Source organism: Gymnoscopelus braueri (genome assembly GCF_963280865.1).
Source record: "Gymnoscopelus braueri genome assembly, chromosome: 3".
Classification (NCBI taxonomy): Eukaryota; Metazoa; Chordata; class Actinopteri; order Myctophiformes; family Myctophidae; genus Gymnoscopelus; species Gymnoscopelus braueri.
Genome location: NC_137612.1, coordinates 30,789,187 through 30,800,622, shown reverse-complemented (window position 1 = coordinate 30,800,622; position 11,436 = coordinate 30,789,187). Strand labels below are relative to the sequence as shown.

The following is an 11,436-nucleotide window of genomic DNA, read 5'->3' as shown; positions in this document are numbered from 1 at the left end:
TGTGTGTGTGTGTGTGTGTGTGTGTGTGTGTGTGTGTGTGTGTGTGTGTGTGTGTGTGTGTGTGTGTGTGTGTGTGTGTGTGTGTCTGTCACCAGCTAATCTCTGGCACCGTTGGCCCGGTCGCTCCGAAACTGTGCACACACACTCCCTGGATGCCAATTCAGAACTTCTGCCCCACATCTTTCACATGGGCCTGTTATAGCGCCACCAGCAGGCCGATTTGTGCAAAACCCATTTTTTTATATTACTCCTACAAATGTTATCCAAAAGTCATGCAAATCCGTGCACAGTATCACTATAGTCATGTGATCCACACGGATCTGTCCAATTTCCCATATTCCATCCTCATTGCCTAAGGTTGGCTTCCAAAGTTTGCAGGATTGGTCCGTTTTGAGCAAAAAGCCTCAAAGTATACACACAGCTTGCGATTTCCGTGAAATTTCACACGCACAATCCCACTAGGCCGAGGAAGAAATACCACCCTTCTCACATTGGCCTGTTATAGCGCCACCAGCAGGTCTAATTTAGCAAAACACATTTTTGGAACAAAATGCCTCAAATCATGAATGCAGTGTCAATGCAAGAATAAATGGCACGGTTGGCACCCTTTTCACATTGGCCTATTATAGCGCCACCAGGAGGCCAGAATAACGTACCTGACCTGGCGGAGACCTGTGCTCCGAGGAGCACTTTTTCTCATTTGGTATGTTCTTGCACTCTATTTCAATGACATGACGCGCCTACACTGCAAGTCACACAATGGACAATTGATATGCATCTAGGCTTATTCCTATGTTAATTCGCTAGGTGTTAGTCGGGAGCCTTTGAAAACTTTGTTGAGGTGCGAATTTAAAGTAGTTTTAAATCTATGCGTGTACCTGCGTGTGCTCCTGGTCAAATAGGTTCCGGCACGGCGTGCAAGGCCGTCCAGTGAGCATTGCACCCCTGCTCTTATGTACCTGTACAGAAGATGTAACAATAAAATACAACCTTGAACCTTAAAGTTGTACAATGCAGAATCCCAAATAACGATTTTTAGCAACCTCTGCTGGTCACTACCGTCACTGCATACAATTTCCGTAATCCTCGATTACCCAGAATTCCATTCGTTTTCACCGGAAGCCGGAAGCGTTTCAAAAAGCGATCTTTTAATTGTTTTATACTATCTACGGATCGTTTCTCTTAGCCAGTGGAGCATTAGTTACCATGAGCTGTGCTTTCTTTTTCTGTTCTTTTTCGATCTTCCAATCCTACATTCTCTTAACATCAGCGTGAGGTTCCTTTTTGCTATTACCGCGGTAGTTCCTGGCCAAACAGGAAACCGTTGCGGTAGTTCCTGGGGACGTCGGCCACGACGTCATGACGTTGGCCAGGAACGTCATTTTCCCGGGAAAGTCCCCCCCTTCACCGTTCAATAGAAAATATATAAATAAAAGGCTTCCGGGGGTGAAATTCATGGAGTGGGTGTTGTGAAACTTTTGCCACTGACAAAAGATATACAATTTAACTTTAGTTTTGTTGAAAACGTTACCTAGTATTACTTTAAACATATGAAATAGCACCAAAATATTCAATATCTTTACAAATATAAAACACTATATGTACAGAGTAGGAAAAAAATTGTTTTATGGGTGGGTGTTACCAGATTGTTGTTTACACTCCCTCTAGTATTGTGGCTGTGGGTGTCTCTAACCTTTTGGAGGTATTTAGTCAGACATGCGGGTATTGAGGGTATTGAGGGCATTGAGGGCAAAGTCGCGACTATTTTGCTTATAGGTGTTCAGGCGTTAGGTCGTATCTCAGCGTAGTTCTTTATAACTCCAGAGAAGCGGACGGTCTTCAGTTCTGGAGTTCTGCGTTTGAAGTCCTGCCACAAATACTCTGGAGATAACACCTTGCTGGGTTTATGTATCCACATGTACCTACAGAACACAGATTACATTTAGATTACACATGTACCTACAGAACACACAGATTACATTTAGATTACACATGTACCTACAGAACACACAGATTACACATGTACCTACAGAACACAGATTACATTTAGATTACTGGGTTTATGTATCCACATGTACCTACAGAACACAGATTACATTTAGATTACTGGGTTTATGTATCCACATGTACCCACAGAACACAGATTACATTTAGATTACTGGGTTTATGTATCCACATGTACCTACATAACACACAGATTACATTTACATTATTACTACTTAAATACATGAACAATTAGATCAAAATAGATCTGATAACAACTAAGACAGATGGTTGCAACTCAGTGGCGTGTTCAGGCCACAAGAGGGAGCCGTTGGGCAGAAAGTCTCTCACATGTCAGGACAGATAATAGAGAAAGATGCTCCAGTTCCTCTAAGAAGAGAAACCAGAACAAAGTGTGTAGATTTGATAACAGATCTCTAAGTACCTGTTCAGATGACTCTACTATAGATCTCATAACAGATCTCTAAGTACCTGTTCAGATGGCTCTACTATAGATCTCATAACAGATCTATAAGTACCTGTTCAGATGGCTCTATAGCTCTAATAACAGATCTCTAAGTACCTGTTCAGATGGCTCTATAGCTCTAATAACAGATCTCTAAGTACCTGTTCAGATGGCTCTATAGCTCTAATAACAGATCTCTAAGTACCTGTTCAGATGGCTCTATAGATCTAACAACAGATCTATAAGTACCTGTTCAGATGGCTCTATAGATCTAAACACAGATCTCTAAGTACCTGTTCAGATGGCTCTATAGATCTAAACACAGATCTCTAAGTACCTGTTCAGATGGCTCTATAGATCTAAACACAGATCTCTAAGTACCTGTTCAGATGTCTCTGTAGATCTAAACACAGATCTCTAAGTACCTGTTCAGATGGCTCTGTAGATCTAAACACAGATCTCTAAGTACCTGTTCAGATGGCTCTGTAGATCTAAACACAGATCTCTAAGTACCTGTTCAGATGGCTCTGTAGATCTAAACACAGATCTCTAAGTACCTGTTCAGATGGCTCTCTTCTTGCCAGGCTGCCTCCACATGGTTCTCTGCATCCAGATCAAAGTTGTCACTGCAAGTCGTCACCAGATGATTGACAGCTGTCAGTTCCCCCCCGAACGCCCCCCCGCAGTAGTAGAAGTCTCCCTGATCTGCAGGCAGACAGGCCAGAGAGGTCTGTCTGCGTTCATATGGAAACTCACTGCGCTCCTTGGTGTAGTAACCTAGAGAGACAGACAGGTTACACACACAGACAGACAGGTTAGACACACAGACAGGTTAGACACACAGACAGACAGGCCAGAGAGGTCTGTCTGCGTTCATATGGAAACACACTGCGCTCATTGGTGTAGTAACCTAGAGAGACAGACAGGTTACACACACAGACAGACAGGTTACACACACAGACAGACAGGTTAGACACTAACCTGGGTGTAACACCTATAGTAACAGATAAACATAGACACTAGCCTGGCTGTAACACCTATAGTAACATATAAACATAGACACTAACCTGGCTGTAACACCTATAGTAACAGATAAACATAGACACTAACCTGGTTGTAACACCTATAGTAACAGATACACATAGACACTAACCTGGTTGTAACACCTATAGTAACAGATAAACATAGACACTAACCTGGGTGTAACGCCTATAGTAACAGATAAACATAGACACTAACCTGAGTGTAACACATAAGGTAACAGATAAACATAGGCACTAACCTGGCTGTAACACCTATAATAACAGATCAAATTACCAGGATGTATCACAGAGACCAGTGACCCCAGGGATTCGGTCCCCCAGCGAGCGTGGAACTTGGAGTCGACATCCAGGCAGAAGATGTAGTCGGCATGGTGATGGTTGCCACGGTTACGTAGCTGCGTTTCTATTAATGTCTGGATCAGTTTCATCCTGTGAGCCGAGATCTGCTGCCATCGTTTAGAGGATGGGATAGACCTAACAAACACCTGTAGGAAATACACAACATGAAATACACACAACAACACAATGCTAAGAGGATGGGATAGACCTAACAAACACCTGTAGGAAATACACAACATGAAATACACACAACAACACAATGCTAAGAGGATGGGATAGACCTAACAAACACCTTTAGGAAATACACAACATGAAATACACACAACAACACAATGCTAAGAGGATGGGATAGACATAACAAACACCTTTAGGAAATACACAACATGAAATACACACAACAACACGATGCTAAGAGGATGGGATAGACCTAACAAACACCTGTAGGAAATACACAACATGAAATACACACAACAACACAATGCTTAGAGGATGGGATAGACCTAACAAACACCTGTTATAGGAAATACACAACATGAAATACACAACACAATGTTAGTCACACAGACTAACTTATAAACAGTATGTCGGTATCTCTTGGTACCTCTCTCCCGGCGGCCATCTTGACATGTGGCACGGCGTCGGGCTGGTCAGTGAAGACGTAGTACTGAACTCTGAAACCAACGAAGAAGAACTGCTCCGCCGTCAACAGGAAGTCAGGCAGGAAATGGATGTACCTGTTAGAGGTCAAAGGTCAGAGTTATTATAGACAAAGATGGTTGATTTTTAGGAAGATCCGCTATTCTAATGGCAGCCACTAGAGGCAGCATGGTGGTCTCTATGTTTACTGGTGCTATAGATCTATGTTTACTGGTGCTATAGATCTATGTTTACTGGTGCTATAGATCTATGTTTACTGGTGCTATAGATCTATGTTTACTGGTGCTATAGATCTATGTTTACCGGTGCTATAGATCTATGTTTACTGGTGCTATAGATCTATGTTTACCGGTGCTATAGATCTATGTTTATGTGCTATAGATCTATGTGTACTGGTGCTATAGATCTATAATCACATGCAGACACATGGGTGACATACTTGCCGACGGAGAAGACGGTGGTTGCTATGGTGATGTTGAGAGGTCTGTAGATGCTGTCCAGCAGGACGGGGTCAAAGGTCGTCTCCCAGACGATGGGAGCCAACCATGGAGTCACTGTGACCACGTCAGTACGCCTACAAAACACACGCACGCACGCAGGCAGGCAGGCAGGCGCACACACACACACACACACACACACACACACACACACACACACACACACACACACACACACACACACACACACACACACACACACACACACACACACACACACACACACACACACACACACACACACACACACACACACACACACACACACACACACACACACACACACACACACACACAATTTTATAATTATTATTATTGAACAAGTATTTGAAAATGTTGCATTAAATGAAATGAAGCTGCTCACCCAATCAGGATGCTGGGTTGTTTGTACCCCGAACTAGAGAGAGACAAGAGCACATCGTTAACAATAATTAACAATAACTAACAATAATTAACAGTAAAACAATAAAACATTGTATCGTCTACTCAGGCTTTTGTGAAAACCCCGGACAGTTACAAACCTATAGAAATCATTGTAACTTCAAACTGGGTTCGGGTTCTGGTGACTGATATCGTCCATCTAATACATTTTAAATTTTTTTCATTTCCCCCCAAATTATAAAAAAGATGAACTAGAAAAAGTGCTCCTTGGAGCACAGGTCTCTAGCACCAGTAAACCTACATTTGTTTTTTTTAAGTTATGGTTTCTTCCATCATAAAGAGTGTTTTTCAATAAATGTATTTATTTTTTGTACATGATTGGTTGACTCCATTCAGTATTGTGATTAGCTAGCAAGACACCGCCCACTTCACACAGGGTGTGATTTTTTGTATAGAAACGGAGTCTGAAATAAAGACATCCAAATTACACAATAATCAGAAGATTTTTACAAAACTCATTTTTTGACTGTACATCGATGTGTGTGTGTGTGTGTGTGTGTGTGTGTGTGTGTGTGTGTGTGCGTGCGTGCGTGCGTGCGTGCGTGCGTGCGTGCGTGCGTGCGTGCGTGCGTGCGTGCGTGCGTGCGTGCGTGCGTGCGTGCGTGCGTGCGTGCGTGCGTGTGCGTGTGTGGTGTGTGTGCGTGTGTGTGTGTGTGTTACCTGTATTGCTCAGACACATAATTAACGTAGCCCTGCCTGCAAAACCTGTAAAGCAACACACAACCATTCATTGTTTTTTCAGTACAGGCCTCCCCCCCCCCCCCCCCGATCCTTGTGTTTTAGTATGACAACCAACTGACTCACTTCTGTGTTCTCACTTTGACAACTACTGAGCTAAACTATACCTTTAATTACAATGTGATATATTTAATAATAACAATAATAATAATCATCATCATCATTACTGTACGTTACATTACATTACAGACATTATCAGACGATTTTATCCAAAGAGACTTACAATAAGTGCGTTCAACATAGGTAAGAAAACTACTAATCACCAGAAGCCGTTGCACCACCTCACACTAAGTTCAAACTTAGCCTAGTTATAGCTTAAATGGCTTTAAAAAAAACCCATTTAGACCAGGAAAGTATCTGTGCAAATCTGTGCAAATCATTTGTGCAAATCTTTAAATATATATTTATACTTTCTTTTTTTTTAACATTTGTAACATATTTTTGTTCCAGGGACCCCCAGAAGCAAAGATTTGAGTTATATATGTATTCAAAGATTTGCATACATTTTCACGATTTTTCAAAAATATCAGATCTATTATATCAGCCAAATAAATCTAAAATGACAGAGAAGCGTCCCCGGATTGAATGGGTTATGCTATAACTAGGTTAAGTTTGAACTTAGTGTGAGGTGGTGCGACTGGCTCCAGAAGTATTAAGTGCTTTCTCTTCTAAAACAAGCAACTAAGAGTATACCTAGTGCTAAGGTAAAAGTGTAATATATCAGCTACCTACTGTCTTAAACAGATGAGACAAATAGGAAAATCAAATGAGCAAGAGCTAAAACAAATAAGTGTATCATCATCATCTTGTGTTTAGTGTTATGATTCACAAACTACTCTAACCCCTGGTCCTTTAGACACAGATTGACCTTTACTCATCCTACTACTCTAACCCCTGATCCTAGACACAGATTGACCTTTACTCATCCTACTACTCTAACCCCTGGTCCTTTAGATTGACCTTTACTCATCCTACTACTCTAACCCCTGGTCCTTTAGACACAGATTGACCTTTACTCATCCTACTACTCTAACCCCTGGTCCTTTAGACACAGATTGACCTTTACTCATCCTAACCCCTGGTCCTTTAGACACAGATTGACCTTTACTCATCCTAAAGTGTAAAACGTGTAAAACGTGTAAAAAGAGAAAAATGTGAACCGACAACATTCTGTAGAAAACACCAGCAAAAGGTGCGTTTGGAGGAAAACGGCCCAGTGGTGATTTAACCCGGTCCGTAGTACTAGAAGTAATACTAGTAATAGTAGGAATAGTAATAGTAGTAGTATTATTAGGTGTAGTAGTAGTATTCATGTACTCACCACAGTATTAATACAGCGGCGCTCAGTATTAGAATGGTTTGTTTTTTACACAGGTTCATCTTTGGTCCTGGTCTGGTCTGGTCTGGTCTGGTCTGGTCTGGTCTGGTCTGGTCCACGATCCGATGGCTCTGTTTTATAAAATTATCAAAAGTTTTGTAATTTAAGTAAGAACAGTTTGTCTTTGTCAGAAAGCAGTAGAGTTCAACGTATCAGAAAATGTGTGTATGTGTATGTGTGTGTGTGTGTGTGTGTGTGTGTGTGTGTGTGTGTGTGTGTGTGTGTGTGTGTGTGTGTGTGTGTGTGTGTGTGTGTGTGTGTGTGTGTGTGTGTGTGTGTGTGTGTGTGTGTGTGTGTGTGTGTGTGTGTGTGTGTGTGTGTGTGTGTGTGTGTGTGTGTAAGGGATAGAGAATCAGAAAGTGAATGCTGGGGGACGCTGTGGGCGCTGAAAACTGAACTAACCAGAATGACACAGGAGGTGGAGATATATAGGGACGGGTCAGACCACTGTAAACACAAAAGGGGGAAAAGACAAAGACTACCATATGTAACCAGGTAGACCTGTTACTATGGCAGCATCAGCCAGGTGCTCCTTGTTTCAAATTAAGGGTGGGGTTTATTGTCACAGGAGATAAAAGGGCTGGGCTGCTTTCATTCAGCAGATCCCCTAGCTTGCTGTAAGGTTGGTGTACCTGAGGAGGACAAGAGCTGGAAGGCATGTCTTTTCTAAATGTATCGGCATATAGGCTGCCTGGTGAATTAGTAAGTATGGTACAAAGTATGCCCTTATTCCATGCTGCTGTGCTCCTTCTCCTCCTCTGTTACGCCAGTCCAATATATAGTATTGTATGTGTTGGTTATTTATATGATTGTTGGGTTTTAGTCCAGTGTGCATTTTACAAGCTTGAATATTTATGTTCATGAAGGATGTTTATGAAGGGAAAAGAATAAACAGTCTTTTTAAAATCATTCTATGTCTTATTTCCATGCTCATCCTTGGTTAAACGAACCTGTGCATTGCATTGTTAAAGAGGACCTTCCCTCTAGAAAAAGGTGGCGTAGTCTAGTAGGCATTGTATATTTTATTATTATTATTCCCTTTAAAAAGCCCCCCCCTGCTACATTTGGCGTAAGTCGGCAGGACCAAGGCTCTGAGCATGGAAATTTAGTATATAAAAAAAAAAGAAAAGTAAGCTTGAGATATTGATGCTTAAGGGATCTGTTGCATGTATTTGCTTATACTGTTAATGGAGTGGTTCTGTCCTAGAGTGATGGTGAGGAGTCATTGTCTGGGACTGCATGGGATCTTAAGGATCTAGAGTGCTGTTGCCGTCATGGCTGCATTCTTCACTACTGCTGCTTTCCCCTCAGAGGAACTGTATGAAGAGCATGTGGAGGTCTGGAGCTGAGGGTCAATCTATGGAGTGTGTGGGCATCGGATTGACTGGCCTGGGATGAATCGCTGGGGAGTCGAAGGTCCTTTCCTTGGGAAGCGGAGTGAGCGGCGTCATAGCCACACTCCTTTTGTGCCCGGATTGACTGGCCTGGGATGAATCGCTGGGGAGTCGAAGGTCCCTTCCTTGGGAAGTGGCGTGAGCGGTATCATAGCCACACTCCTTTGGGCCCGGATCGACTGGCCTCAGTACTGTGCCGTGTCAAGTTGGATGGTGTCACAGCTGACGGAATGACTGACGGTACTGTGTGTACATATGCCTGAGGTGGACTGTCTAGCATGGTAATATGCCTCCATGTTAATAATATTGTTGAGATCCCTGTGCATCAATTCAATCTTAACTTATGTTGAACAATGATTGAACTATCAAATATTTTAGATGTACAGTGTGTGAGTTGGATGCAGTATTTGAATGTTTATGCAGTCTTCTCGAATAATGTCCAGAAGATGTCCCATAATGTAGCCTACCTGCACCCAGTGATGAGTGAGCCCTGACTGGAGGGGCTGAGATGACAGGCCTGTGGACTGGAGACTGACCCCACATGGTTTATTAGTGTTTTATTTGCTTCACTGAATTGTTTTTTTGTGTGTTTCACTGAATTCAATAGCTTTTTGTGTGTTTTGGCTTTGCAAAATGTGAGGACACATTTTAAAACTTTGTGGGGAAATATGTAACCAGGTAGACTTGTTACTATGGCAGCATCAGCCAGGTGCTCCTCGTTTCAAATTAAGGGTGGGGTTTATTGTCACAGGAGATAAAAGGGCTGGGCTGCTTTCATTCAGGAGATCCCCTAGCTTGCTGTAAGGTTGGCGTGCCTGAGGAGGACAAGAGCTGGAAGGCATGGCGTTTCTAAATGTATCGGCATATTGGCCGCCTGGTGAATTAGTAAGTTATGGTAAAAAGTATGCCCTTAGTCCATGCTGTGCTCCTTCTCCTCCTCTGTTATGCCAGCCCAATATATGGTATTGTATGTGTTTGGTTATTTATGATTGTTGGGTTTTAGTCTAGTGTGTATTTTAAAAGTTTGAATACATGTACATGAAGGAATGTTGGATATTCATGAAGGATGTTTATGAAGGAAAACAATAAACAGCCTTTTTTTATAAAGTCACTTTATGTCTTATTTCCATGCTCATCCTTGGTTACACGAACCTGTGCATTTCATTGTTCAAGAGGACCTTCCCTCTATAAAAAGGTGGCGTAGTCTAGTAGGCATATTTTATTATTATTCCCTTTACAAGTCCCCCCTGCTACACATAGAAACACACTCAAAACCCCTGCCCCACCCCATGGTACAGAGGGACTGTGGTGCAGTCCAATTTCTCCAGATTAGCTGTTAGATCTGGAGCAGCTGATCCCCATTGCTTTGGCCAGCCCATCAATCCATCATGTCCATATGTCAGTCAGCAACCTCCCACCGCACTGGTAACTCAAAGAAAACTCAGTCAAATCAAATGCAAATAAACTCATAGATTGTGTGTGGTTACATATATTAGATGGCATTTGTGTATAATGTACAACTGAAAATAAACCAAATAAATAAACCAAAATGAATCTCCATACAATATCGGCTCAATGTGTGGCTGCTGAGTCAGCCATCACACCTGGTCTCAATAAGGCGGCTTTCCATATGCATGGCCTCACCCTACCCCACACTGTCCACTTGTGCCTCGGTTTCCACTACAATGAAGTGGGTAGAGTGGTGTGTAAGTGGTACTAAACTGGTGTCTAAAAAGTACCCAGTCCTGGGTAGGTCTGAGCTAGGCCAAGCGGGGCCAAACACTTCATAATGACTGATCACTCACCAACTTTTTATTTAGAACAGGATATAGTTGTAAAACATTATACTTTATAGATTATTATAATCACAGTTAAAATATATTCTAGTGTGTTATAATTATCATAGTTGTAAAACATTACAATAATTTATAGTGTATTATAATCAGTTATAATCTATTATAGTGTATTATGATTATCATAGTTGTAAAACATTATTCTACTTTATAGTGTATTATGATCACAGTTGTAATCTATTATAGTGTGTTATAATTATCATAGTTGTAAAACATTATACTACTTTATAGTGTATTATGATCACAGTTGTAATCTATTATAGTGTTATAATTATCATAGTTGTAATAAATTATAATTTATATTGTATTATAATCAGTTATAATCAATTATAGTGTATTATAATTATCATAGTTGTAATACATTATAATTTATATTGTATTATAATCACAGTTATAAGGATCCATTTGGTTCATACCGAACCAAATGGTTCACCCGCACGTGCACAGGTGATTTGCATTTGTATACAGGACAGTTGGCCACTCATTTACATTACATTGTTAGACAAAAAGCAATGACCTCCATCTATGTTTACATTACAAATGAGTGTCAATGGCCGGAGTCTGCTACTCATACCTGTGGATTTGAGAGGGGGTACTTTTGTGTAATGGAAACGGAAGATATTTTGATGTGGTGTGGTGTAGTGTGG

The 11,436-nt window shown here is 41.4% G+C and overlaps 1 protein-coding gene across 1 annotated transcript; it reads right to left on the bottom strand.

Moving 5' to 3' along the window:
• Nucleotides 1-1,550: 1,550 nt before the first annotated feature.
• On the bottom strand, nt 1,551-7,778 carry LOC308081886 (globoside alpha-1,3-N-acetylgalactosaminyltransferase 1-like). Its single transcript, XM_080423504.1, has 10 exons — nt 7,486-7,778; nt 6,087-6,131; nt 5,350-5,382; nt 4,928-5,062; nt 4,433-4,565; nt 4,301-4,342; nt 3,767-4,112; nt 3,288-3,359; nt 3,007-3,226; nt 1,551-1,922 (listed from the first exon to the last, which is right to left on the bottom strand). Exons 1-10 carry the CDS (start codon nt 7,542-7,544, stop codon nt 1,781-1,783), a joined length of 1,227 nt encoding a protein of 408 aa, XP_080279630.1. The 5' UTR covers nt 7,545-7,778; the 3' UTR covers nt 1,551-1,780.
• Between the last annotated feature and the right edge of the window lie 3,658 nt (nt 7,779-11,436).

Excerpts from the sequence above, each read along its gene's own strand:
- LOC308081886 (XM_080423504.1), bottom strand. The coding sequence starts at position 7,544 with ATGAACCTGTGTAAAAAACAAACCATTCTAATACTGAGCGCCGCTGTA. Across the intron at positions 5,063-5,349 it reads CAACCCAGCATCCTGATTGG|GCGTACTGACGTGGTCACAG; the intron begins GTGAGCAGCTTC and ends TGTGTTTTGTAG. Across the intron at positions 3,360-3,766 it reads GGTCTCTGTGATACATCCTG|GTTACTACACCAATGAGCGC; the intron begins GTAATTTGATCT and ends CTGTCTCTCTAG.